General features: G+C 47.7%; 1 protein-coding gene across 3 annotated transcripts in view; it reads right to left on the reverse strand.

Annotated features, from left to right (window-relative positions):
* Nucleotides 1-2,319: 2,319 nt before the first annotated feature.
* The window catches only part of SDK1 (sidekick cell adhesion molecule 1), a 667,914-nt gene continuing 644,460 nt past the window's right edge, over nt 2,320-25,773 (reverse strand). For 2 of the 3 annotated variants that reach the window (XM_019542017.1, XM_019542015.1), the window contains 5 exons: nt 23,120-23,284; nt 20,286-20,423; nt 17,950-18,070; nt 17,420-17,549; nt 2,320-8,405 (listed from right to left, as the gene is read on the reverse strand). In XM_019542017.1, coding sequence (XP_019397562.1) covers nt 8,097-8,405; nt 17,420-17,549; nt 17,950-18,070; nt 20,286-20,423; nt 23,120-23,284 — 863 coding nt within the window. In that variant the 3' untranslated portion in view covers nt 2,320-8,096. The remainder of the gene's footprint in view (nt 8,406-17,419; nt 17,550-17,949; nt 18,071-20,285; nt 20,424-23,119; nt 23,285-25,773) is intronic. The other variant, XM_019542016.1, reaches the window with a different exon arrangement.

Raw genomic sequence — 25,773 nt, forward strand, 5'->3', positions numbered from 1 at the left:
CATCAGAGTCTCCCTTGGCCGAAGTCAACCTTTTCCTATGTTCCTTTTAAGTTTCTCCTTAAACCCGTTTCCAGCTCCGATGTACAGAGCTGCCTTCTCCAAAGCAGAGATCTTGCCTCCTGAACAGGCATAGCTGTAGCCTCATCTCATGCATCCACCTGGGAAGAAATGCTGTTTCTGACACTCACACCACCCTTATTCCTTATGCAGCCCCCAAGATAGCATCCCCCACCATCCTTCTCCATGTAAAGCAATTACAGCTTCAGCATCTCATTTTGCTGGCCCGGACTTTCCAATTCACCACTATGTGCATGCTAGCCTTTCACTGCACTACGGCCAACACGTCCCAACAGCCCACGTGAAATTAGGGGCTGCTTCTTGTGGAGAAGGACAGAAAATGTTTGCTTTTGCAACACCAGACAGGAACTGCACCAGTCCAGAAAAGATTTGATTATACTGAACTGAGAGCCAAAGAGGGGGAGTGGGGTAGGCAGGGATCTCTGGGACCTGGCAAGCAGACTGAGGGTAGTGGAGTGGTGGCTGGGTTGGCATATGTAGCCTTGCCTCAGTCTAAGCAGACTTGGGTAGCGATAGCATTGAAGACATGGTGGCATGGAGTTCAGCCAACTAAACACCCAGATCCCATGCTACTATTGCTCAAGCCAGCTGGATTAAATCCATCTTGGATCTCCCTACCCATCTGGAAGTCAAACCACATAACTGAAGCGTACACACCCCTTAAACACCAGGTAAAGAGACTGTGGCTTTGTTTTACTAGCTGGCATGTGACTGTTGCTCAGGATGAGTCGCTCTTTCCTGCTTTGCTTGGCTAATAATGATCACGCACCTCCGATCCAAACTAGACTGGCAGCAAGGAGGATGCCTGTTCGTGGAGCCTGGCCATAGGCAGGACAGCGAACATAACCATGCACTTAAATAAAGTTTCACCTGGTCTCATGCTAGGGAGGGGAAAGCAAAAATAGGTGGGGGCCATGATAATAACTGGTCAATGAAGGCAAGGAGAAAAACATCCAAAAGGAAACCAACAGGAAAGTTAATCTCAGCGACAAAGTTCAAAAGAGGGGACATTAAATAAGAAGAGAGAAAAAAAAATAACCACCGAGGAGAAACCATTTGTGAAAAGGAGAAAGCAAATGAGACAAATACTGGTAAAAAGAGGCAATAATCAACAAGCACATTTCTTGATTCAGTCGAGTTGTTGCCTGGGCTGCTCGCAGAGCGGGGCAGGCAGCCAGTCCTTTTCAGACACTGCTGTTTAGCCTACAAACGTGGTGGCAGCTTTCCCAAGTGCCGCCGGGTTTATATCCATGCCTTGCTCTTACACGCCCCAGCATGTGCCAGGGGAACGTGCACTGCAGCCGGCGAAGGCTGGGCGCAGGAGGATGATAATGCTTTGAGGCTGACTTGACCCCAGGAAAAAGAAAAGCATTTCTGCATTTGGTGGCAGTTTTGTAGATTGGCACCTGGTTCACTGTCTTCTGCATAGGAAGGATTTCCATCTTAAAAATGGGTGCTTTGATACCTCTGGGTTATTATCAGCCAGCAGCCGCAAAGGGTTGGCTGTATTTATGCAACGTTGCACTATTTATAACATCCCCTTTGGAAAGCTGGGAAGTAAGAGCCCTTTCCTTAACTGCCTGACTCTTTTTTTCCCATCTGGTGGACACAGATATTTATCTTCCATGTTCCCAAACAGAGCTGTAGCCAACACGAGCCCAGTTTATTTATATGTGCGGGCCAGATCCTCAGCCGATGCCAATCAGTGGAGCCGCACTGACTCCAGGTCACCAGCTGGTGGAAAGGAACATAACACCACTGACATCAGTGGAGCTGCACTGATTTACATCAGACTGGGCTCTGGCGCCTGCGTCGCCAATCTAAGCACACTTCCAAGGATAGATTAGTGTCTGCTTCAAGCCTGCAGAGGCACGATGTCCATGATTTGCAAGGGGACAGAAGTGCACAACACGGTGGCCATTTGGGCGTCAGCTCCCCCCTATTAAGAAACTGGAGGAAATGCGAGAACACCACCAAAAAAGGGAAGGCTGATCAGATTTTGGGTGTAAACTACTGACAGCATCATTTTCCCTGAGAAGCAGCAGGGGCTTGTAAGATTTTACAGGCCAGAACTAACAGCTTGGAGTTTTAGCCCATGTTACATTTTCAGTGTCCTGAGCTGTTAAATGAAAAGTGCATTGGCAAGGCACAGCGAAATTTCTCAACGACAAAAATAACAGGAAGCTTGTGAGTAAATCCTTCCCCCTTCCCCGCCAAATAAATGTACCAAGGATACAGGCGTTCAAAAAGGATTCTTTTAATCAGAGGCAAGTTTGCAAAAGAAGAAGTAACTTTTTCATACAAAATAGTAGAGTGGTGAGGGTGAGGCTAACAACAGGTGTGGAACAAAGAATAAAAACTGGAAAAAAAAACAAACCCCAGCCCATCAAAACAAGACCCCAGAACAAACCCTCTAGAAAACCCCAGAGTAAAAGCAATGACCCAATTACTGTGGTACACTGAAGAGTAATTCTCAAAACTAGGTGTGCAACATTGGTCCTACCTCCTAGACTGACAGCAGACACATCAAATGACTAGATCTCCATCTGAATAGGAGCAAGTGCTTGGGTACAAACTTGATGTACGGTTTTCCTGCACCTTTCCGGCACCTGAGAATCACATATGGATCACGGCACTGCCCACTATTCAATGAGTTAACACACATGGTTATGATACTACTAGTGCAAACTTTCCATTCTCCCCATTTGCAAACCATTACTAGACAGTCTTCATTCCAGGCTGGTACTAAGAGAAGCAGGCACCCACGGAGGTTGCCTTCAATGTCTCCCAACTGCGGTGGATCCCGAGGGGCTAGTCAACAACTCAACGGATCTGAACCGAACACCAGGAGTCTCCCGGCAATTGTGGCTAACTTCAAGGAATTACTAAAATGTGCCTGCGGCACTTTGGAGGTGTGAATCACTCCTTACCCAGATGTGTCCATGGAAGCTCTTCCCATCCGAATCCATTGATTCCTCCCCGGTCTGTCCCATAGTGCATTTACTGGTGCTGACTTTCTGCTACCAGTAGAGGGAAACCCCATATGGGCTGTGGGGTCAACAAAGCAGCACGACTGCTCCTCAGGTGATCTCTAGTTACATTACTACATCTTTGATCCAACCAATGATGTCTCTGACGCAAAAAGACCCGTCTGGGAACACGCGGCGCGTTTAACATGAAGCTGGCATAAACTGAGGTCCAAAGACAATTCCAGCCACAACACAAAGTGCCTTTCCAGAATCTGGGATCCCTTAATGGCCTTTCTCCACCCAAGATGAGCTGGTAGTGCACATAATGCGCCGCTTGCTATCTATGGTGGAGAGCTCAGAAAGCAAGCAGGGTTTGCAATCACGTTCACTCTGGTTTTTGGGACTTAGCTGATTTCTAGTGGGCCTTTCAAAGGTTTGGGTTTTTTTTTCATATCATGATAAATTCCTTTTCTGAAATCAGAGTACCTGTTCCAGACTAAGATTTCTGAAGAGCAAATGAATGAAGCCAGCTGCACAGTGGATGTATAAAATGTGCTACTTCTGCTTCCACTCCAAAGAACATATTGGAGCGCCTTGCGCTTCCCTCAAGAAACCCACTGGGTTACAATGATGAGAATAAATTACACCTTCACATAAGGAACCAAAGGCAGATTTTCTTGCTCTGCCCTCCGAACACTGCTGCAGCTTTTGATGATCATCTGGGAGTCTGGAAGCAAATTAGAGCTCAGCCAACCTGGAAAATGTTACAGGCTTGTATTTTAACACTCAGGGAAGGGCAAAACACAATTCTCCTTCCAGGTTCCTTCTTTTAAAAATATTCCTTCTTGTCCTAGGTGGCAGTAACTGCTCCCAGAAGCAGGATTGCAACCCAGATTGTGATTCCTTTAGCAATTACTGATGAAACTTTTCACCCGGTCCCAGTCACATATACCCTCCGGTCCCTCCCCGCAGGCTGTGTGGCAAGGTGTTTCCACCTGGCAACTCCTGGCCAGGAAGGAAAAAAAGCAAGAGGCTGGCATTGAATAAAGTGAAACAGTGCCCTCTTCCGTCTCTCCCTTAATTCTGCAGCACAGCACAGCATGGGTAATCGACAGAAACCATGTAGTATTTCAAGACGGCGGGGTGACATCTGGGGCTTGGCAGGGGCCAGCACTGCTTATGAAACAGAATCCGAGGTTAAGAAAATATACATTTAGAAGTATACAAAATTATCCCAAAACAAGGCTCAAAGGGGATTTATCCATTTGTGCATTTTTGCAACACAGCTAATCAATGAAACGGCTAACTTGAGATTTAGGACGTCAATGGGTTTTGGTGACAATGTTAACTGAGTGCTTCATGGTGCATCTGGGTCTTGAGGTGGGTGGATAGTTTTCTGTACTGTCTCACTGTGTGAGCTTGGATATATTTGAAGGACATCAAAGGGGAACATGCTTCTATTAATCTCCTCTATGAAATATCCCTTTGTGCTCCTCTATGGACTCGGTAATGATCCTGTTTTTGTTTCTTAAATAGATCCACTAGGGAGAAAAGAAAAAGAAGAAAAAAAGTCCTAGGCAGATGTTTTTAAATGGAAGCTTTGATTTTCAAGTCTGTTCAGCTCTTCTAAACAGCAAGATGGGAACAAGGTGGGTGTGATGGGTAGAGGGAGTGAAACATGACAGCTAACACTTTAAAAGTCATATCTCAAAGTTATGATTCCCAAAGATTACAGCTCTGAAACAGGGCTCTCTTGTTAACTGACTGGGCGCTTCTTGCCAGATTATAACAATTTACCTTATTCTCGAGAAAAGAAAACCCAACTCTTAATTATATTTTATAAATACAGCATGCTAACGGCAACCTATGCAACACAGAGCTTCAAAGTCTATTTAAATCTCACACATGGTTTGGTGGGGGGGAGGGGGGTGATACACAGCTTTTCCATTTCATTAGGGATTGGATAGCCAATGCTATGTGCTTCCACTCAGTGGATACAGTCAACTAAATACATGTGCATGCAAAACAGAACAAAAAGCAATGTGACGGCGATGTGACTGGGGAGCCTAGAATGGAACAGAAACTACCTAAAAGAATCACGCTTGACACTTTTATTTGGGAGGCAATGGGAAGACGAGAGCTGTCAGACAGCCCATTCGGGACCTCAGCCAACTCACTCGAACTCCTTGCAATTCCTGCGGCAGAAATCCCCAAGAAGAGAGAAGAATTCCCTTCCCCTCGCATCCCCTTCCTTTCACCTGTACTCCCACTTGTGCTTTTTTTGGTGGCCACGCAGTCCATTCCCCTTATCTTGCATCCTTAGGAATGGAAATTGGGACACACGGGGCCAGCAGCACCCCCGAAAGGGCTCTCTCGGGGCTCGCCTTCAGAGTGACGGCGGGTTCAGCGACGGGCGCACCTGCATTCCTCGGGCATGGCTTTGGGAGGAAGCTTTCCCTGTGTTTGGATCGGCGCCCTTCCAAGCCGCAGATCTACCCAGGAGGGCCTTGAGACATGCTTCCAGTAACATTATCCTCAGAGCCGCTGCATTAAAATTCCAACAATGGATTCAACTGCCAGGGCAGCTACATTGTATAAACATTTCTGTAGAAAAGAAAATAGCTAAAAAGGCATAATCTCACACAGGAAATGAGGCCAAAAAGCCAAACAAAAAACAAAACAAAAAACCAACCCAATAAAAGCTTACGTGTGTCATTTTCCCTAAGAAAGAAAAACAAACCCAAAATAATAAACGGCAAATAAATTCTTTTCAGTTCATTAATTAAAGCAATGTCCATATGGCTTAAGAGAACAGTCAAAGTGCACAGCAAGGCAGTGGTATCTCGCCATGTTCTCTGCTTCTACATTCATCTTCACAGTAAGTTCAAGCCCTGCTCCTTGGAGCAACCCGTGCAGCTGGGGGAAGGCTCCTTCCTCCCCAGGGGCACGCCTTAGTCCCTGCCTCTTCACGACGCTTCCCATCCAAGGAATCGCGGAGAATTATCTCAGTTTCAAAAGCCTTCAGTGGAGTTTTTGGTTTGCAATCTCTCTCTTCCCCGGAGCGTTTGAACGTGAATCCAGCACCGAGGCCGCACAGCGTGCGCACGGAAAGCGGCCGAGCTTGGAGGCTGGGCCGCAGGGTACAAGCTGTGCTCAGGCCGCCTGCCCGGAGGAGGCACTGAAGGGTTGTGGATGCACCGCACCTAATCAGAGGTGCTCATGCCAGGTCTGCTTCGAACCTGCCCTGAAGGGGCACTGGCAAGCGCTGGCTGTAACAATCCCTACTTTCCTTTCACACCTGCCTGGAGGGCCGTTGGCAGGAAGCAGCAATACCAATGCTACAGCTGTTGCATGCCTTTGCTACAGAGAGGGCCAGGCAGCGCCGCTAACAAAGGTAAGGCTGTGCCTTACTTGCCCGGAGGGGTGCGAGAGGTGCCAAGTTTCATGGGTGTTCCTCAGGCCTCTGTAAAGGGAACCGCCAGAGAGCAGCCGTGCCGCAAACAGCTGCTCCAGCGTAACCTTTCCAACCCCCCCGAGCAGGAACGACTAGAAGACGGGAGCATTGCCGAGTCCAAAGGCTGGACTGGGATTCTTTAAATCACTGACAGCCTCCACTTGAGCAAAACAACTTGCCAACAAAACCCGCAAGAGGCCTTGGGGGTGGGGAGGAGGAGCTGGCTACAGCTCCACGGGTCAAAAAAAAAGGGGCGGCACCGAATAGACTGGAAACCCCCCCAAAGAAAACCCCTCTCCTTTCTAAGAACCGCCGCTGCAGCGCACAGCCGGCCTCTGCGTGTGCACAAGGGAGTTCACAACCCTCGTGTCTGAAAACCTGCTTCTCTATTCAGGAGATGTCTGGTTGCTTTTCTCGTGTACAAAGCTGAGCAATCAATAGAAGGCACCTGTGACACCAAACCTCACCCCCTCAGTGCGATCGGCCTTTGCATTAAAAATTTTTTTGTGTTTGTTTTAAAAAAAGAGAGAAGATAAAATTCAAAGAAACCCAGCTAAGGGCACGGATCGTGTGCAGCACCGCAGAGTCCTGTCTGAGCTGGGGGCGGGGGGTGCTGAGCTGTATTGATAGGGTAGGACTGCTGTGATAATCACAATCCAATTAATCCATTAGCAGGTTCTCCAGCTCATTAATTGCAACCATCAGACCCTAGATTCCAGCTCATTAACTGCAACCAATGGATCCTACATTCGAATACTTTCCCCTCTTGTTACTTTTCCTTCTTTTTAACAATTTATAATAGTAACAACAAACTGACCCCGCGTCAAAGTAATTTCCCGGCTGCTTCAGCCAATGCCATCTCTAGCTTTTTCAAACCACCTCCGCTAACAGAAGCTCTGGAGTGAGACTATCCGAGGAATGCAACGAGCCCAACCTGACCAGGATAAGAAAGCAGTAAGATATATTCACTATCGAAAACACCAGTCGTGAGCCTACGGGCAGGAGTAGCAACACCACTGAGACTAAGCTAATCAACTGGTACTCCTGACGTGGAGGCGGAACGGCAACGAGCAATGGGGGGGAGAATTTTCCCATCTTTTTTATGTGAAAAAAAAAAAGTTCCCTTTTTCACATTCCTACTCAACTCTGATGGGAGAGAAACCGGGGAGGTTTGGGGGTGTTTTCTTTTCCGATCACATCACAAAGTCACTCACGGCATCCATGGAATTCACCTTCTTGTTTGGAAGGGAATAGGGTGGGGGGGAGGAAAGAAAAGAGAAGACCATGGCAGCTGCTTCGTAAAGCAGAGTTACAAAAAGCAGTTAAAAAACCCCCTACTATTCACATGTGATTAAAACTGTCACTTTTCGGAATTTTTTTTTTTTTTTTTTTAAAACAAAAGTTCGGCTAGTTCAGCTCCGCGTTGTAAGAGTTGATTGTCTTCAGAAAAATAGACTCATTCACGTTCACATCCGCTCTACCCTGATAGAGAAATTTACCCACAGGCCACTGCACCGGTCACACACACAGTCATTGTGATGGGTCGTCCCGATCCCCGCAGGAGCTTCGGCTGTGCCGTTTCCTCCCTCGCAGCGTCAGACAAAGGAGGAGAACCCTGTTACTGGAGTCCGTGAGCCAGGAGCGGGCTGTCCTGTGGGGGTGTACACCCCTCCCGAGCTCTGTGTTGTGATGACAGTCTGGAAATAGGGCTCTGTTTCACTCGCCGCACACTCCTCATACCTGTAGGACGCCGGGTGTTTCACACCCTTTTGCTGCCGCTTCCAGGAATTGTAGTAGGTAGGGTCGCTCATGTAGTGGTTCACAAAGGAGTGCTTTGGCAACTCATCTTCATAATCGGAGTCAGTGGCCTGCAGCACGAGAGAGACAACCGTTAGCTTCCTTGTCTTTCTGAGAGAGAAGATACAACAGAACTAGGATTATTTAGTCTGGAGGAGAGGAAGGTGTAGGTCGGGGAAGGCGGGTGTTGATAACAGTCTCCAAATACCTGAAGGGTGATTATATGGCGCGTGGAGAAGACTATTTTTTGTGGCCACAAGGGACAGGACAAGGAGCAATGGTCTTATACTGCAGGAGGGGGAATTTAGGTTGGGTATCTAGAAGCATTTTCTCACTGTAAGAGTGGTCAAGCTTTGGAAGAGATTCCCTAGAAAGACCGTGGAGTCTCCATCTTTGGAAGTTTTTAAGAGCAGGTCAGACCAACACTTACCTAGGATGGATTAGACAGGGACGATTCTGCCTTGAGCAAAAGGTTGGGCTAGATTGGTACCAGGCCACAAAGGGTTGGCTGCCAGACCAGAAGTGACCAGCATACTGCGGGCTGGGTATACAAACGGGTTGGCTGCAGGTCTGGAGCATGCCAGTCATGCCAGACTGAAGTATGCTGGTTGGCGGTCTACAAAGTTTGTGAACCACTGGACTAGATGACCTCCTGAGGTCTCTTCTAGCCCTATGGTGCTCTGACAGCACCACCAACTGGTACAAGATGAATATTTATAGGTCTGCAGGCTAAATGCAGCACAGTAAAAATAGACCCGTTCCTCATTTAGCACAGTTTAGTGCAATCAGAGTGGAAGTCCTTCCCCCTAATGAACACTTGCAGAAGATACTAGAAAATCTGTTCTGATTCACTGAGGATCATGGCTGTAAAAGTAACTAGGTTCATTTCAGCAGGAGATGCAAAAGAAGGCAGAGGTATTGCAGTGAAAGGCAAAGTTGCAATCACTCACTCAGATATTTCAGTTTCAAGGCAGGTAAAATGTCGATGAGAATTTTTCTGTCTCTATCTCATTGTGGTAGGCAGGAAGTAAAATCAATGCAAACCTATTGGGTGCCTATACAGATTCGACTGCGGTGTTCTTGCTAGAGCGCTTCAGTGTGCGGCTCACTGTCACATGTATTAAGCATCCTAGATTTCAAAATGGCAGCGGGGGGCGGGCACTTTAACTAAATCTGCTCAAATGAGCACCCCCGTGACCATTTTGAAATGTGGGATGCTTAGTACACGTGACGCTGTAGTGCTTTAATCAGAGTGGCTGTTCTAATTAAAATGCCTGACCCCCGCCCTCCCACCCTGGAGCACGTGTATCGATACCCACAGTTTTAGGCAAATTTACTGCTCAGTGCTTATCAAGGCAACAGTGAGACACTGAAACAGTAATGAAATGCTTCCCAGGAAAGGCTCATGTTACACAGAGTCTGTGCGCTCACCATCAGCTAGATGGACACATGAAGCTCCTTGGGGAGCTCCCATAAGCTCTGTGGGTCAGCCCACTGCTGAAGTGTTGCTGCTATTATCCAGAAGACAGAATCTTCATTGTAAGATCAAAATGAAGCTTAGCTGAATGCATATATATATTCCACGTACGATATACATTATGTATATACCTATTTCCCCTCCATAATGGACATATCAGACAAAACAGAGAGAGATTTGCTCAACAGTTTCCTTCATATGTTTTGGTTTCTCAGTGTCTTTGGGCTTATCATGCCAAAATTGCTTTCCTCGTTTTGAATAGTTATCTGGGGCTCTGCTGAAGGTGACCAGATATCATACTGCCCTAAGAAATACAATAGATAGGTGGAAAACCTGAGAGAGCATGCAGATTACAGGTGCTGCAATGGGTTTTAAAGGGGTTGCTTGTCCATATCACCATGGCCCTACACAGCAAACACATGGCCTCCTAGATCCCAGCACAACTGCTGTATCCTCAACCAAAAGCCTTTTAAAAACCACCTGTTAACTAACAGTCCCAGAAGAGCCAGCTTCACAACACACTGTAATTATTTAAAATGGTGACATGTTTTCCATCCCTCTCTTGTCTGCATGGCTTCATCTGCATAAGCAAATTCAGTGCCGGTTTCCCAGCACCAGAGAGCAGACGGGTCTCAGGCATTTCTCCACTGTGCCACGAAACTCATTGCAAAGCAGCTTTTATAATACAAGGGCATTTTGCAAAACTTTCCTTCTGTTCTTTGCTGTGGCTTGGCTCTATCAGAATTATTTATTATTTTATTATGTATTTATTTAAATTTCAATAATAAATGCTTATATGGGGCTCTGGGCATCCTGACACACAATTAATATTACAACAAAATCCTTGCAGCATGAAATAATTATTCCAAAAGGAACTCGCTGCCTACAGAAACACTTCCCTCCACCATCCTCGTCTTGTGAAACAAACCCTCAGCTCCCTCCAAATGCCAGACCACGCAGAAGTCTCTTGTGGCGTGCCTGGAATGTCATCCAATTTGTGCCCTCTTGCATTTAAAGAGGGGTTCCAGAGTCTTAGAAAACCCTGGCAGAGCCACCCCACCTCTTTTGTGATACAACAGCATGATACGGGGCAGGGGAGAAGTTACCCCTCAGGTTTTATAGTGTAGCCAACACTTTAAATTCTCCTTGCAGCCAGGGCAGATCCCAGAACAGCGGTATCCCATGGTATCAGTGAAATGATCTGCATTCAGTACCACCTTAACCCTCCAAATGTTTTAAGATGCAGGCCCATCTAGAGGGCACCACAATAAGTTAATCTCAAGGTAACATTAGCATGGATAGCAGCGACAAGGTCTGCATCTGGAAGGATAGGTTGCAACCTCCTAGTCCAGGGGTTTTCAACTGGGGGGGGGTACGTGTACCCCTGGCGGTACTTGAGATGGACTCAGGGGGTATTTGGGAGCAGGTACTGCTGCTGCCGGCACGTCCACTGCTACTAACACAGTCGCTGATAGGCTGTGGGGGACCCCAGGTCCCCGAACGACCACCGGGGGACTCCTGCCTTCTTGACTGGCCACTGGGGGTACAACCCAAAAAAGTTGAAAACCCTTGTCCTAGTCAGCTGTGGGTGACCATGGGTGACTACTGCCACCTTAGTTGGGGGGGCACGTGCTCCGCTAGCAACCAGTCAGCGACCAACTGGGGGGAGGAGGGCAATCTCACCGATTGGGGTGGGGTGTTCCCTGCAGCTGATCATGAAGTGGCCGTGGCTGCTTTTGGAGAGCACTGCGGTGCTCCCACTCCCTGGCCGGTGCTCACATGGAGGGCACTGGCGCTCCCACCTGCCCGTTGCCTAAGCAGCGAGTGCGGCCAGTCAGGGGGTGCACGGGCACCCCTGTGCACCTCCTATGCATCGCCACTGCAGGTGATGGAAGTGTCACACATGGGTTGCTGCTGTAATATGATTATTCAATACCAGCTGGGTCTGGAATGACTCCAAAGCTGTGAACTCGAGAAAGGATGGATGGGTTCCTACAATCAAAGGGCGTGACCACCTCTGCCATATTCTCCGAATGTTTCACCCAACCCCTCCATCTCTTCTAGAGGTGGCTACAGCCATCTTGTTCTCAACCACACCCCAATTTTAATGGGGCCCCAGCTAAGGAGGTGAATTGGACAAGACAGAGACATGCCGTTGGATGCTATTTACATACTGAAAACACCAATCTTATTCTCACCACTCCTTACTAACCTGGAAGACTCTGCATACTTGCTGAAACAGGGGGGCTCCCAAAAGCTCTTCAGGAAGAAAATCAATTACCCACAACTACCCTATAAGGTCTGTCCAAGAGAAAGCAGTGAAGCCACTGCAGAGCAGTACTGCTGCTCCTGGAAGGCCCATACATGACTGATTCTATAACACTTTGTATTCAATAGCATCGATGGAAGCGGACAAAACTATTCATACCAGCATGGTCACTTTTATCTCAGCATCATCTATCAACCCAACCAAAGCAGTTATTGCTAAACCCAAACCTATGCCTTGATTGCCAAACATCAAGGAGACAAGGTTCAAAGCACTGGAGACACTAGGGGAAGCAGTGTAGCTAGGCTGCTGGCATTTGAAGCACCAAGTCTTTTGGACTTGCTCTGAGCAGAATCGGGTGACCACACATTTCAAACCACACTGGAAGGCTGTGTCCTTATAATTTTCTCCAAATCGTTAACCTAAATGATTAATAGCGAGGGTGTACAGATAAGGCTAGTGATTTTCTAGACCTGATGCTCATGATGCAATGGCCAACCCTTGTCTACACTTGTGCCACTGCCAGCACTGGTGCTGAAAAGGGGCATGCCATTCAGATAACCATTGAGTCTGGCAGGGGCGTTAAGTTCCCACCTGCAGAAATTCAAGAGTGGCTGTTCCTAACCCATCCTGGACTGATGCCCATCCAGCCCTTTTTTGAAAACCTCCAGTGAAGATACCATAACTTTTCTACCCTACTACAATGCCCGTAGGCAGCTCGTTCCTTCTCTGAGTCTTCTTACAGGCAAGGCGATTTAATCCATAACTACTGGGCTGTAGTTTAAATCCACTGCTTCTCGGTCTGCCATCTATGGCAAGGAAGGACAATTTTTCTCCATCTTCATGGCAGGCTTTCAAGCAGTCGAAAACTGCTATCGTGTCCCCTGCCTTCATCTCCTTTCCTGCAAACTAAACATGCCTAGTTCTCTCAACCTTTCCTGCTATGGCTCGTCTGCCAGCCCCTTTATCATCTTTGTTGTCTGCGTCTGGACCTTCTCCAGCTTCTCTCCCTCCTTCTTAGCACCGGCTTGGTGTCTACAATCCATTTGCTTTGTAGATTCACAGTTGCTTGGGGCAGGGATCGTTCTGCCTGTATATACTTGCAAAGCATCTTCCAGACTCTGGACAATATAAAATAAGAAGCAGCATCCTTATTGGTTCACTTATAAGTAATTCTCTGAATTATGGTCCCAGGCTCTTCTCTCTGCTGGAAAAAACAGACTTTTAGGGTACATTTTATTTCTCCTCCTGCCCTCCATTATGATAGAGATTGCCTATGCCACAGGATCTGTTTTTGGAGTGCTTATATTCTTTTTAATACTTCACAACTATTGACTAAATAAAACTGCTGCAGGGTGGGGGGGGGTTGTTTGTTTTTTTGTTTTGTTTCCTTTTTTTTCTGTTCGGTGCAGTCCTACATTGTGCCTATGAGTTTGTTACCTAGGAAACCTTTGTAGGCTGGAATTTGATTGGATGTGCTGTCAGATTAGAATCTGACAACCAAAGGTGCACGGATGCCCGTGAAGCAGCAAATAAAGAAAATGACTGACAATTTAAGTATTTTATTGGTAACATGATAGGCAGAAATGCTGCGAGGAGAAAAATTAGGGGCCGGTGGTGCCTTTAGTCCAAGGGCCAGCACTACAGGGAATTTGAAAATAGTTCTGAGTGGCACACTGCTTGGAAAGGGATGGGAGCAGAAATGTTCTTCTGTGTTTATTTCTAATAAATAATCAGAGGACAGCAGCCCTTGCGTGCAGGAGGTGCTGCCAATGCCTGCTGGAGAAATATGAGCAACCTCACTAGCAACTCGTACCAGCACGTGCATAGTCCGGAAAGTTTCCGCCACCCCCGTTTCCTTGAGGCGTCTTCCTCCCTGGCCGATAAATGACAAGTCACACTGCTCAGTGCAGGTCCCGGGGCCAGCCATCGCTTCCCCCTGCCGGTAGGTTAACATGCTGACTCCCTATTTCCTGACAGCAAACGAATCAGCCAGTATCAGTTGAATGAGGAAGCGAGAGGACAAACAGGGACGGGGATTTTCGGTGGAGGGTAGGTTAAGCCATTCGCTTAGCAGGCTGCCTATCGCTGGCTTCAAAATCACGGCGAATGAATCCATTTATGCTCAGGAATTAATTTGAAGTGGAAAATATCATTATACGGCATTCATAGAGTGGAAAAGCCACCATTCTTTTTTACTGCGCAAGGCTGCTGAGAAGGTCCGTGCTAACATTCGGCATTGTCCAACCCATTGTCATCGCTAGGCAGAGTATTCGAGTCGGGAAAAGCTCAAAACTGAGAGCCCCAAACAAGCAACCCACCCCCCTCCCAGCCTCTCGATGGATAAGGAGAGAAGCTGGCGGCATCACTCAACTACTCTGAGCATGGGTAGTTCATCAAGTGATTTCCCGACAACTTCATCTCCTTGGCTCACGTTAAAAAAAAGAAAAAGAAAAAGAAAAAAAAAAGCCTGTTGTTGTTAGCTATTATTTGGCACTTTCCTGTCTTATGGCTGTATTGCCCCATCTGCTCTGCATGCCAATTAAACCATTTCTATCTCCCCAATGCTTGGCTTCCCTGTCATGGAGCGCCTAAGTTCATCTTTCTGATAAATGCATAGCAGAATGCAGCTGCCTACAGGTTTCTTCCCTTGTTTGCCTCCTTGCTCTCCTCCCTTGGTGCAGAGCCGCGGGGCTCCCCGAGAGCCGCGTGCTAACGGCAGGGATTCAGTCTGAGAGTCTCTTACGGACTTGTTCACATGTCAGCAACCCCACGGGAGCTGGCGGGAGTTTATTTTCCTTTCTCCCTCCTGCAAAACACTTGACACCTCAGGCTAAGGGGTTAAAGCAGAAATGCAAGACGATGACATCTTAGCTGAAAGCAAGTCTCAGCCGGCCAGACACCCGCTGTATTAAGTGGAATCCAAGACACACCGAAAGAGGCACCCGAGGAAAACGGCATCAGAATATTCTTTGCTGCAAAGGACAGAGCTTCCGCAGTGCCCTCATGGTAATGAGCCCTCTTTTAATTCTCTGTATCACAGAAAATCTCACTCTCTGCTAAAGAAGATGGAGAGGCTGAAATGCTGGGAAGCCTGAGCTTGTCTCCAAAGACAGCCTGGGAGAACAAAGCCTAGAAGAGCAGAAAACACAAACAAGGAGGAGATAAAAGATGCACCGCTCCTCGAAAATAAGGTGTTCAAACTGCCTGCCCACCCCACCCAAAGTAAACAGCAATTGCAGACTGATCAAAAGGCAGCATCTCTGATTGCTACCTCTGCTGGGAGCCCATTACCGTTTTGTGCCTCAAAGCGCTCCCCAAGAAAAACAAGGAAGCATCAGAGAAACCGTGGAGAAGGGCTGTGCAGCTAAGCGCCAAGGAAAACGGGGCAGTGCATTTTGTTCGTGCACAAACGTGCGTGCACCGACATGAGCACGGAGGGCTAGGATCTTGCTAGGGGCCCCTAGGTTCTACCACAGTGCGGAACAAATAGATAATAATGTTCAGGGCATGGTTAAAATTCACTGTCCTCTGTCTACACTGTACAGCCTGCACATATCTAGGGTAGAAGCAGACCCCCTCACTGCACCCGCAAAGGGTATTTCTGTGCCCAATCAGGCAACACACAATATTGAAAATATTGAAATCAGAGTCAAACAGGGGAGTCGCTAAACTCACAATTGTGTTCTGCTACCTGTATTAAGGGCAGGTTTAATTCTGGGTTATTGCAGGGGATGTCCCCATTAATAACATGGATTTGAATCTTGAGCATCACACAAGGAGAGGCTGGAGCTGCATCAAGGGCTGCCCGCTGTACGGAGGGTCAATCATAGGGTAGCACGAAGCAGCGGGCTGCCCACAATAATTAACAAGAGGTGAGAGCCAGGTAGCCATGAAAAGCAGCTGGAGCTGCAGCTGCAGATGAAATTTGTCATCTTTAACCACTTGCTGCTTTCAGTTTGTCCTTGCTGGAAGGGTCAGGCTTGGAGCAGTTTGGTCCACTGCTGGCTCCTTGTGCTGTCAGCCCTGATTCATCAGGATTTCAGTTGACAACATACAATTTTATAGACACATTTACCTTTTCTCATGCTCCTTAACACGGCCTCTAAACCAGGCTTTTAACCCAGAGTGGTCGCTGCATTCCTGCAGAGTGTGAATGCTTTGTTTCTCCACAAAGAGAATGCAAGATGGAAACCAGAGGACTCAAATGCATAATGTCAGCAGAAACTACTATCTCCCCTACACACACAATGTAACAGCAAGCTGAAAGGAAGGCAGAGCATCCTTGCAGTAAGAACACACGTTGGGGAGTCAGAAAACCCAAATCCTGGCTCTTGGCATCATTTTCTATGCGACTACTGGCTAATCCTGCAAGCATCAGTGCCTCAGGTTCCCTGGCTGTAACAAACCAGCTGCCCTACTCCCAGGGGTGTGTGGAGGCTTACTTACTGCAAGTATTACTGCAGAGCTTTGAGATCTTTGAAGGGAAGGTGGAACAGAAAAGCAAAGAATTATTGTTAAAAAGGAGACTGCTCTTCTTAACCTTAGCGCTGATGGGAGCTGCAGAGCAGCTGTGAAGGAGATTCACTGTGAAAACTTCAAGCCATATGTGCTTCAGTCTCATGATGTGAAGTTCACTTTAGATGACTCTCAGTTCAGGAGATACATGCAGGGGGCTGGTTACATCCTGACATCTCGGTGCATGTGCATTTTCTTCCAGGAGCTTCAAGGTTGCAACCCCAAAAGGAGAGCAGAATACTCAATGCCTAACTGGGAAGATGCTGTACAGCTTGACCGTTTGCATTTGCATGCTATCAGCGACATTGGGAGATTCTGAAGGACCTGATGCAGCCAGGCTGTGAACGTGCACTGGGTAGGAACTGTTCATTACTCATCACCATAGCATTCCAGTTTTGTAGGCAGACAAATGCTGTTCTGCAGGGGACAAGCCATGAGAACCAAATGCCTGAGGTCCCCGAAGTACTGTGTCCACACTGCACCAGTGGTGGGTCTGGGGAGGGGAAGGTACAACAGGGTTGAGCAACCCCCACCCACCAGAGTCTGCCTGTAGGGCTGCTATAGGTTTATCCCCAACATCTGCCCTTGAGCCCTTGGTCTCCAGTGAGCCTGGAAGCAGCTGCTGGACAACAAGTCTGGGAGCAGCTCTATGAATAAGCCTCCAGGTCTGGAGCCCATCAGTGGACTTGGGTGCCCAGGGTGTGCTCAGCTCTATCCTCTACAAGGCTTGCTGCTGACCCAGGACAGAGAAGGACACCTGATTTTTGAGAGCTCCCTCTGGCCAGTGATGAGATGGGTGAGTTCAGGGACTGTGCAGGCTCTGACACTTGTCTAGCGTGGGTGTGGGGGGAGGCACTCACCTCTGACTCTGACACCTCCATAGGCTTCTCGTTCAGTCCCACGCTCTCACTCAGCACCGCCCCATTGTACTTGTTGCAGATGTCCTCATCGGAGTAGTGCAGCCCACCAGGGCTTGGACGAGGAGGGGACCTGGAAGAAGATACAGGGATAGTGTATGGGATTTCTTTTTAACAAGTACCATACCCATGCTAAAATCCTTTCCATACCTGACAGTATCACCTTTGACATTCCTGCCCCCTCTGAACAAAAGCACCATCACTAAGAAACTTACCTCATCCCTGAAATGAAAAGTTCAGCATCTATGCCAGGCCAAGCTCTGCTCAGTCTCTGATCAGTGATCACAGCACTGACTATCAGCGGCTGATATCACAATCAAGGGCAGGGATTCCTAAATTAACTCAGCATTTCCACCAGATCCTCCAAGCAGAGGTCTATCCCAAGATCTTATTTGCTTGTTCCATGGCAAGTATGAAGCTAAGTATGCAAAAGAATACTATGGCTAACTCTGAAAGGTGGCATCTCTTCTTACCTTGTCCCATTCTTCTTGGAGAATGTGCTCTTGACATTTAGGTGTCTGCTGTTGAGCTCCAATGCCGTGAAGCCTCCATTATCCAGTGTCACAGTCTCCTCTACGTTAGAGATGCTCTTACCTGGAGGTAAACAACCAGTAAGTTAGCTAGGAGAAGGATGCTGCCTCAGTTAAATGCAAAGAAATAATCTAAGGAAGCACCAGAAACAAGGTGCAAACCTATCATTCCTTTTGTTGCTACTCCCAGGCTCTGCGACGCTCTCTACCTTCTTTCTCTATGGCGGAATATCCTAGCATGGAGGCAGAGAAGTCAGCTGGGCAGGAGCAGGCTGAAAACAGGATGAGGGCGATGCTGATCGAAGCAAATGAAGGGCAGGATAAAAGAAGAAGGCAGGTGATAGAAAGGAAGGAATGAAACTAGAAAGAAAGCCTGGGTGGATGGTGAAAGGTAAAAGAGATTGGAGATGCTACAGGGAGACAAATCACAGGAACAAGCAAAGTAAAGAACAAAGGACAGGGGAAGCGGGAAGGGGAAGAGAAAGACGAAGCAAGAGATTTTCCCCCCTCTGGCTTGTCCCAAAGGCTTGAACTTTGCTGATGTCCTGGGCAGCAAGACTGGTCTCTTATTGCCACTTCGCTAAGGCAGGTACGTTATCCTCAGCTTCGGTTTCAACGCTACACTAAGACTAGGTGGGAACATGGATATCAGAAGGGAGAGGTCAAATCTGCCTTTTCATGTCTGTCTTCCAAATAGAAAGCACAGCTCGGAGGATGATAGACTTTATGTGCTGGGCATAGGGATATGTAATAGCATTAGCCTGGTAAAATGCCATGGCATTCACACATTTAAATCCCCTGGGACTAAAAATCTGATTTACTAACACTTGTTAGAAGTGAATTTACACAGAAGGAATAAATCCTCTCTCTTGGGCTGAATCCCTGGACGTGCTCACGGAAGCTCTTCTATCATCTATCTGGATGATACCAGCCCTTCAGCATTACAGGAGCTGGGGCCCCCACTGCCCACTCTGGCTAATTAGCGTTCATTTTGGAATATGCTAACATCAGGGCATTCACATAGCTCTTTCCTGGGAATAGCTAATGTCAAAGAAACATGCACAAAGAACACTGCAAAATTGAGTTTCAAAGCTCCAGAACCAGGGGTGATCTGTGCTTTGAAAGGGGAACATTTGCCCATTTCCAGGGATGGGACAGGAGCTCCTGTTTCCTGTGAGACAGTGACAGTTAAAGACCATTACTAAGAACAAATTAGAAACCTGGGACCCAGAATACACTTGAAATTCAAACAGTCACAACACTTGAGGCTAATATCTGAGGATGTGAGCTATCTTTATGCTATTTATCATATAGATGGGCTGCAATTTGCTCCCAGCATGGGCAAACTTCCTAAATACATACAACATGCAACTTTTCCTCTGGAAGCAGCAGCTGGAAATTGGAGTGTGCATTACATCCGAGAAAAAGATTCTCTGGCACTGGGGTGAGACCAGAAGCAAAATCTGCAGTGATGCACAGACAGTAGAGCGATGAGCAGGCTCAGCTCCCTAGTGGCTGCTGGTCAGTGGGTATGTCTACATGAGGTGTTTACTGCGGAGCTGACTAATTAGCTCTGCACTAAACTCTCAGCATCTACATGTGCAGCCCTATTTGGCCGCTATAAACTAACAGACTGCAACAGAGTTATTTAATGTGCTGCAACGCATGTGAAGATGCTCATGGGGTTGGCTGGGACACAACGGCACTTCAGAACAGGGACTGCCTGCTGACTAGCCCCACACTGAAGCACCCTCATGCCCCAGCCAGCCCCTCTGCAGCACGTTGGACCAGGCAGGAGCAGCCCCAAGCTGTCAAGCTCACCCCCTGGAGCCCCTGCCAGGTGGGGATGCTCCACCCTGGCTCAACATGCTGCAGTTCTGGGCACTTGTTAAAATGCAGTGCCCACGAGCAATAAACCCTGGCGTGAACTGTGCTGGAATTGATTGCGTTGAATTAACTGCATGTGTAGATGCACCTAGTTACTTACTATAAGGAAAGATCTTTTCCCCTGCATTCTGCCTTTCAAAAACAAAGTGTGTATTATATTCCAGGGTGTGCCGTATGTGAGAAAATATGGTACTTGTACATGGTTGGAAACATGGAGCAGCAAAAGCCATTTCTATCAAAATGGAGATCTGATTTATCAGCCAAATAAAATAGCCAGAATGAAAGATAGCGCAGCTGCTGAAACAGAGCATGTTCCCGCTCCCAGTCTCTTCAACACTTAAGAGTACATCCAGGATGTAGGAAGAAGTGAAATGCAAACATCAGCCACTCACCTGTGCTGCAATTCTTATATTTCTTGCTCTGCCCATGCAGGACCAAGGCAAATGCCACCAGCAAGATGAGGATCAGACTGGAAAGCGCCATCACCAGCAGGAACCACCACTCCTCATAGAAAGGGGTTTCTGTTTGTGCTACGAGGAGAACAAGCGCATCATTAGAAGTGTAATTATGCCGCCCTAAGCCCCTTCAGCAGTTCCATCACTTCCCACTGAAGTTGGTATCCAATTTAATCACAAGAACTGGAGGGCTTAAGAGAAGGGGTTAGTCCAAGGTGAAGACGCTCCCTTACCGCTCTCCTGATGTGCTCAGGCTTCCTGACTGCTAGTGCCCCTGATATTCGCTGTCTCTACATCTCACATGTCATCTGACCTGCAGGAACTCCACTGCTTATTTTGGTTGAACCTATGCAGGACAGCATCCACCTGACCTTGCACGACGCACACCCAGGACCAGTGACCAATCAGTGTCCATACAATCAGAGAAAATGAAGGGTGGAAGGGACCTCAGGAGATCACAGCTGGTCCAACCCCTGGCTCAAAGCAGGGCCACTCCAGGGCTTTGTTTAGCCAGGTCTTAAAAACCACTCCATCCCCATGCACCTTGAATCAAGCATCTAACAACCCGGCTCTTCTCTTCATAGCTCTCCTCTTGTTCACACATGGTGAAGTTACCCAGTCCTGCTTGGCCACTTCCCTGCTCTTCAGAGCTTTGGGTCCCATGCCTGGCTCTCGTGGACTCCACAAGTCACCTCAACCCATCTGGCCTCATTTTCCCCAGCGGCAATACAACACTTCCCTTCCCTGACCAAGGGCTCTGAGATCCTTGGTAAACACCACTCTTATTAATATCAACCTGTTATTGCCTTTGTTCTCATATCTCAACCTCGGGAGGCAGCATTATTGCAGACCCTCCGTGGTACAGAGCACCACTATAGTCAATGAGGTAGAAAAATACCTGGTAGGAGTGGCTAGGAAACCTACTGTTGTGTGGATGCATGCTGGCTGTTCAGCCCACACTTCTAGCTTCCTTGTGCCTGCAAGGCCTGTGCTTTCCTGCCCAGACCCTTTGGATCTGAACTCACCCCTGCTGGGCACCTAATGACTGGGCCCAGGTTCATGCCAAATTATTAGAGATTATGTAGCTGTGGAAAGTATCTGCAGTTCCTCTCTGCTGGCCAATAAAGCCCTAAAGGCATGTAGAGAAGGCCAGGATGGGGGATGAAGAGATTCAGTGTAATTTATACCTGTCTGTGCCAGCTAAAGTGGCCAGCCTGCAATGCTTTATGGCTTTTATGCCTGCACTTCTCAGTAGAAACTTCTTTTTTAAGCAGCAATTGGAGATAAACCTTACACCATCCAAAGGAGGTGAATTAAATAGTTCTGCTCAAGTGGAGAATTACAAACAAGCAATTTATTTACAAGGAGCTGCCTGTGTACCCTGGGGCGGGGGAACCACTCCTGGCTGGAAGGAGGGGAGCGGCTGACGGGCTTCCAGCTACACAACAGCCTTTTCGCGTTATGCCACACGCTGTGCCGCCGCAGAGGGAAGAACCGGTGGCTCCTGGTATCTGGTGTCCCTACCACTCTTGCGCCTGGCCCGGAGACAAAAGCGAGGGCGCTGCTCACCCTGACATCCATCGGCTTTCCTTACGGCTGAGCGATTCGCCGTGCAGGAACCAAGCACAAAACCCACGCCCCCGTGATGGTGAGACTTGCATTTACTTCTCCCTCCTGCTGGCAAACTGTTGAACAGTGTTTATGCTTTGCACTCCAGGAGCAGAGAGATAAAAGCCACTCCACATCCTGGATCACTGCCAGGCCCTCAGGAAGCGCCTGAATTTGGAATCACAAAGGCACTTTTAAGAGGTTTTATTTTTCTGCTCCCAGCCTTTCGCTGACTCCGCAGAGATGAACCCCTCTGCCCAGGAGCAACTCGGAGTGGAAGGCAGCGTCTCAGCCAGGGCACGGGGAGGCCGGCGCGGAGCCGTCACAAGGGCAGAGTCTCCTGCCGCACACCAGGCCATCGGGTTCCAGCCGCGCACACACCAAAGGCACCCAGCGAGCTTCAGTGGAGGCTGCTTCTCAAAGTCCTTACGGCCAATTACCTTCCGGCTGGCACTAAGCCGTCAGCCCTGAGGCTGGAGGGATTTCTGACGGCGTTTTGACTATACCGTTACATCCTGCACACAGCCCGGTGCAGCTGGCAAAAGGGCGCATGGATAACATCAGCGGTTTTGCTCGTGTGGTCTTAGTGTCTGATCCTGGGATGGGGGTCGTCGCCTTGGCTTCAGAGAGAGGACTAGGGAGAGCTGCATTTAGCCAAGTGGAATTGCCAACAGGCAGGGTACAACTTTCTTTGCTAGTTAAACACCTGGCACCCTTTTCATAGCAACCTGCAAGGTAACAAACACATCGAGTGTCTATCCCGGGAGACTGGGGGAGGAATGAGAAAGAGAGAGGAGGAGGGAGAAAGGGCCACCTCACCCGCCACACATGCTAAATAGGCATGCCTAAACACACGAGAATTGATATGCATGATCCCCATTGCCCCCTCATGAGTGTATTTGGCAAATATTCAATTGATGTGCACCTGCTGTCCATTAGAGCAGCTTCCCATTGAGAGGCAGGCCACTGGACTATCATCAGGCTGTGCGATTCACCACTGCACCACTTCAGCATCAGCCCAATTTCAACAGGACAATGCTGGCATGAAAATGAAATAGTGCAGGCCCTCACTGCTTTGTGTATGAAGGAGCCTGGTTTCTCTCTCCTCTTTCCCTTATAAAGAAAGCCCAAGGAAGAGGGTATAATACAGAACACATGATTACCCGATATTGCAGCAGAGGGACTGCTCGGTTCTCCATATCCAAACTCATTCACAGCTACCACCCGGAATTCATAGCTCACCCCCTGTTTCAGCTTGTCCAGACTGACTGTGTAGGAGGTAGCACTGCGGGGGATGTCCTTCACAAATGTATCCCACAGCCCTTCATCTAGGAAAGCGGCAAGAAAAGTGCATCATTAGCAGCGTTGCTGTGTGCTCTTTCTCCTGCTCTGTGAAAACGAGTTGCTATTAATCATGTGTTTCGACATTAGGCAATTTCCATGCCTACCTGAACCACTGTTCTCCAACAGCGCAAGTAAACCCAAAGCAATGAGGTACGCTACTAAGTCACAATCATGCTAAGTTGCGTCTGCTTTTTACATTACAAAGTTAGCGGCAGGAACCAAACATCTGAGCTGAGCGTTGCACGCTTTTGTAGACTTCTGTTTGAGCATGAAATACAGGAGCCCTACATGGGAGAACAGAGAACTCTGCACCATATTGTTTGCTTAATAACATTAATCATAACAGTAATAATCATAATAATGACAGTGCCCCGAGTCTCTTGTCCTGCAGATTGGGTAACACACCAGGAAGAATTTGTCAGGGAGAGTGTGAGATGCGTTTCGGTATCAGATTTCTATACAGAAAGATTTGCGCTAAAAATTATAAAGTTCGCTTTCAACTCGAAGCCTTTAAAGGGATCAAACATGCCCACGGACCTGGAGTCTGATGAAATCCCTGTCCTGCAACCCAGATGTGCAGGTTAATAATCTAGCTATTCAACAGCCATACTAGCATTTAGATTGAGAACTATTCACACCTGCTCCCCCCATATACAGTTCAAAATCCTATGTTCATTTGAAGCACGATGCAAAGATGCAACAACACAGTCACAGCTAGAGACTGGAAAAAATGACAACTAAAAATGCCGCTCAACAATTTTGAACTTGGGAACATTAAGCTACAAAGCCTCTCTTCCAGACATGCTTGGGACCCACAGCTTCTAGTGACAAAATGTAGGCACCAGGCGGTTGAGTACAGGGCAGGGCCCAGCGTTTATTGCTACGCGAGTGTTCAAACTGCATTGTTAAAAGCAACGGGCGAGATTCTTACCTGGTGTGAACTGGCATAGCACTCAGGCTCTGGCCCATTCGGTGCTGTATTAGATTTCTGACTTTAATATTTCGGTAATGAATATTCATTTTCCCCTGTCTGTCTTAATGACAGTATAACAACAGAGCAGATACATTTTGCATAAATATCCTTTCAGTGCAGAAAGTGCTTGTATTGGAAGAGGGCCCTCTGCGCTGAGATACTATTATGCCTGTTACTGTTTCAGACTCAAAGTGCTATCAGTATATCAGTAAAGCAGAAGCCAACCGCGTTATCATTAATGACATGTTCCAGTGCTGCATTATCAGGGCCAGAATCTGCTGGGATTTACCCTAGTGTAAGTCTGGTGAAAACCAGGCAGGGTTTCCAGAACGGCACTACTAGAACAGAGCACAATTTGGCCCATAGCCTATTTCTTTACAACAGGGAATAATAGGGAGAACTGAGTGATTTATGCTGCAGGTGCATTTCCATGTGAATGTTTTAATTTTGCCATCAGTAAATATTGGTTCAGTAATTTGTAATGTGCCGGGTGTTTCACATCATGCACAGTGACTAATGACCCCCAGACAGCATCTTTTCTGATCAAGATGATTGGCAGTCCCAAGTGGATACTTGAAGCAGGCTGAAAATGTTATTGTTCTGTCCACATTGGAGAAATACTAAAGAACAATAAAAATAGGTAATTTTTCTGTCATGTTTAAAATTCAGACCAATGCATTATTCGCCAGCATGATCAGAGTGTAATGAAGTTATCATAATGTACCACTGTTATGTATTAGCTTTTTTTTACAATGGGTATAAAACAGGAGATAAAATATTGACTTCATTTTTACAATGCCGTGTAAAGCTTGATTATTTCTCCCATGTAAAGTTACAGCACAATAAAAGCAAGCTTGGAATTTTGTTTACTTGAAGTGGGGGATGCATTTTTGAAGTCGGCTGGCTCCAGCCCCCAGTGCTAAACAGGATGCCTTGGAGTCTATAAAGTATTCTCGTAATTACTAAAACTTCATGAGTTTTCATAAACACACTTGTAAACAGTGATAACAGAATTTCAGCTCACTCTGAATTGTCTGAAAAGTAATTTGCTTGCCCTGAGAATTGCTTCAGTGCAGAGAAAAATAACAGAATAAAAAATGATTTTTCCACCACTAATTTCAATAGAAGCAAACCCTGCACTCTCTTACCATTTTTCTTAAATTTCCCAGGAAATCATTTACATTCAGAGTGGGATAAAGGCAGCAAAGCTGCTGCAGACAGCTCTCAAGTCAGTCCTGTTCAGCACTGAACGGGAAGCTGTGCTCGGGGGGGGGGGGACCTGCCAGGCTCCATCCCCTGCCTGCTCCCCCAGCCCCGCTGAGCACCCCCCACCCGCTGTCCCAGCGCCTCCCGTGGCTGCCCTGCCTGCCCCCCCAGCTCCCAGCTCTTTAAAAAAAAGTCCCCATCCACAGGCTGCTGCCAGGCGGGGGACAATCCCCGCTGCCCCCCGCTGTCCCGTGCTGCACAAGCCCCCAGAAGCCCTGAGGACAGCCATGAGGG

Source organism: Crocodylus porosus, unplaced genomic scaffold, assembly GCF_001723895.1.
Source record: "Crocodylus porosus isolate Cpor-Errol unplaced genomic scaffold, CroPor_comp1, whole genome shotgun sequence".
Classification (NCBI taxonomy): Eukaryota; Metazoa; Chordata; order Crocodylia; family Crocodylidae; genus Crocodylus; species Crocodylus porosus.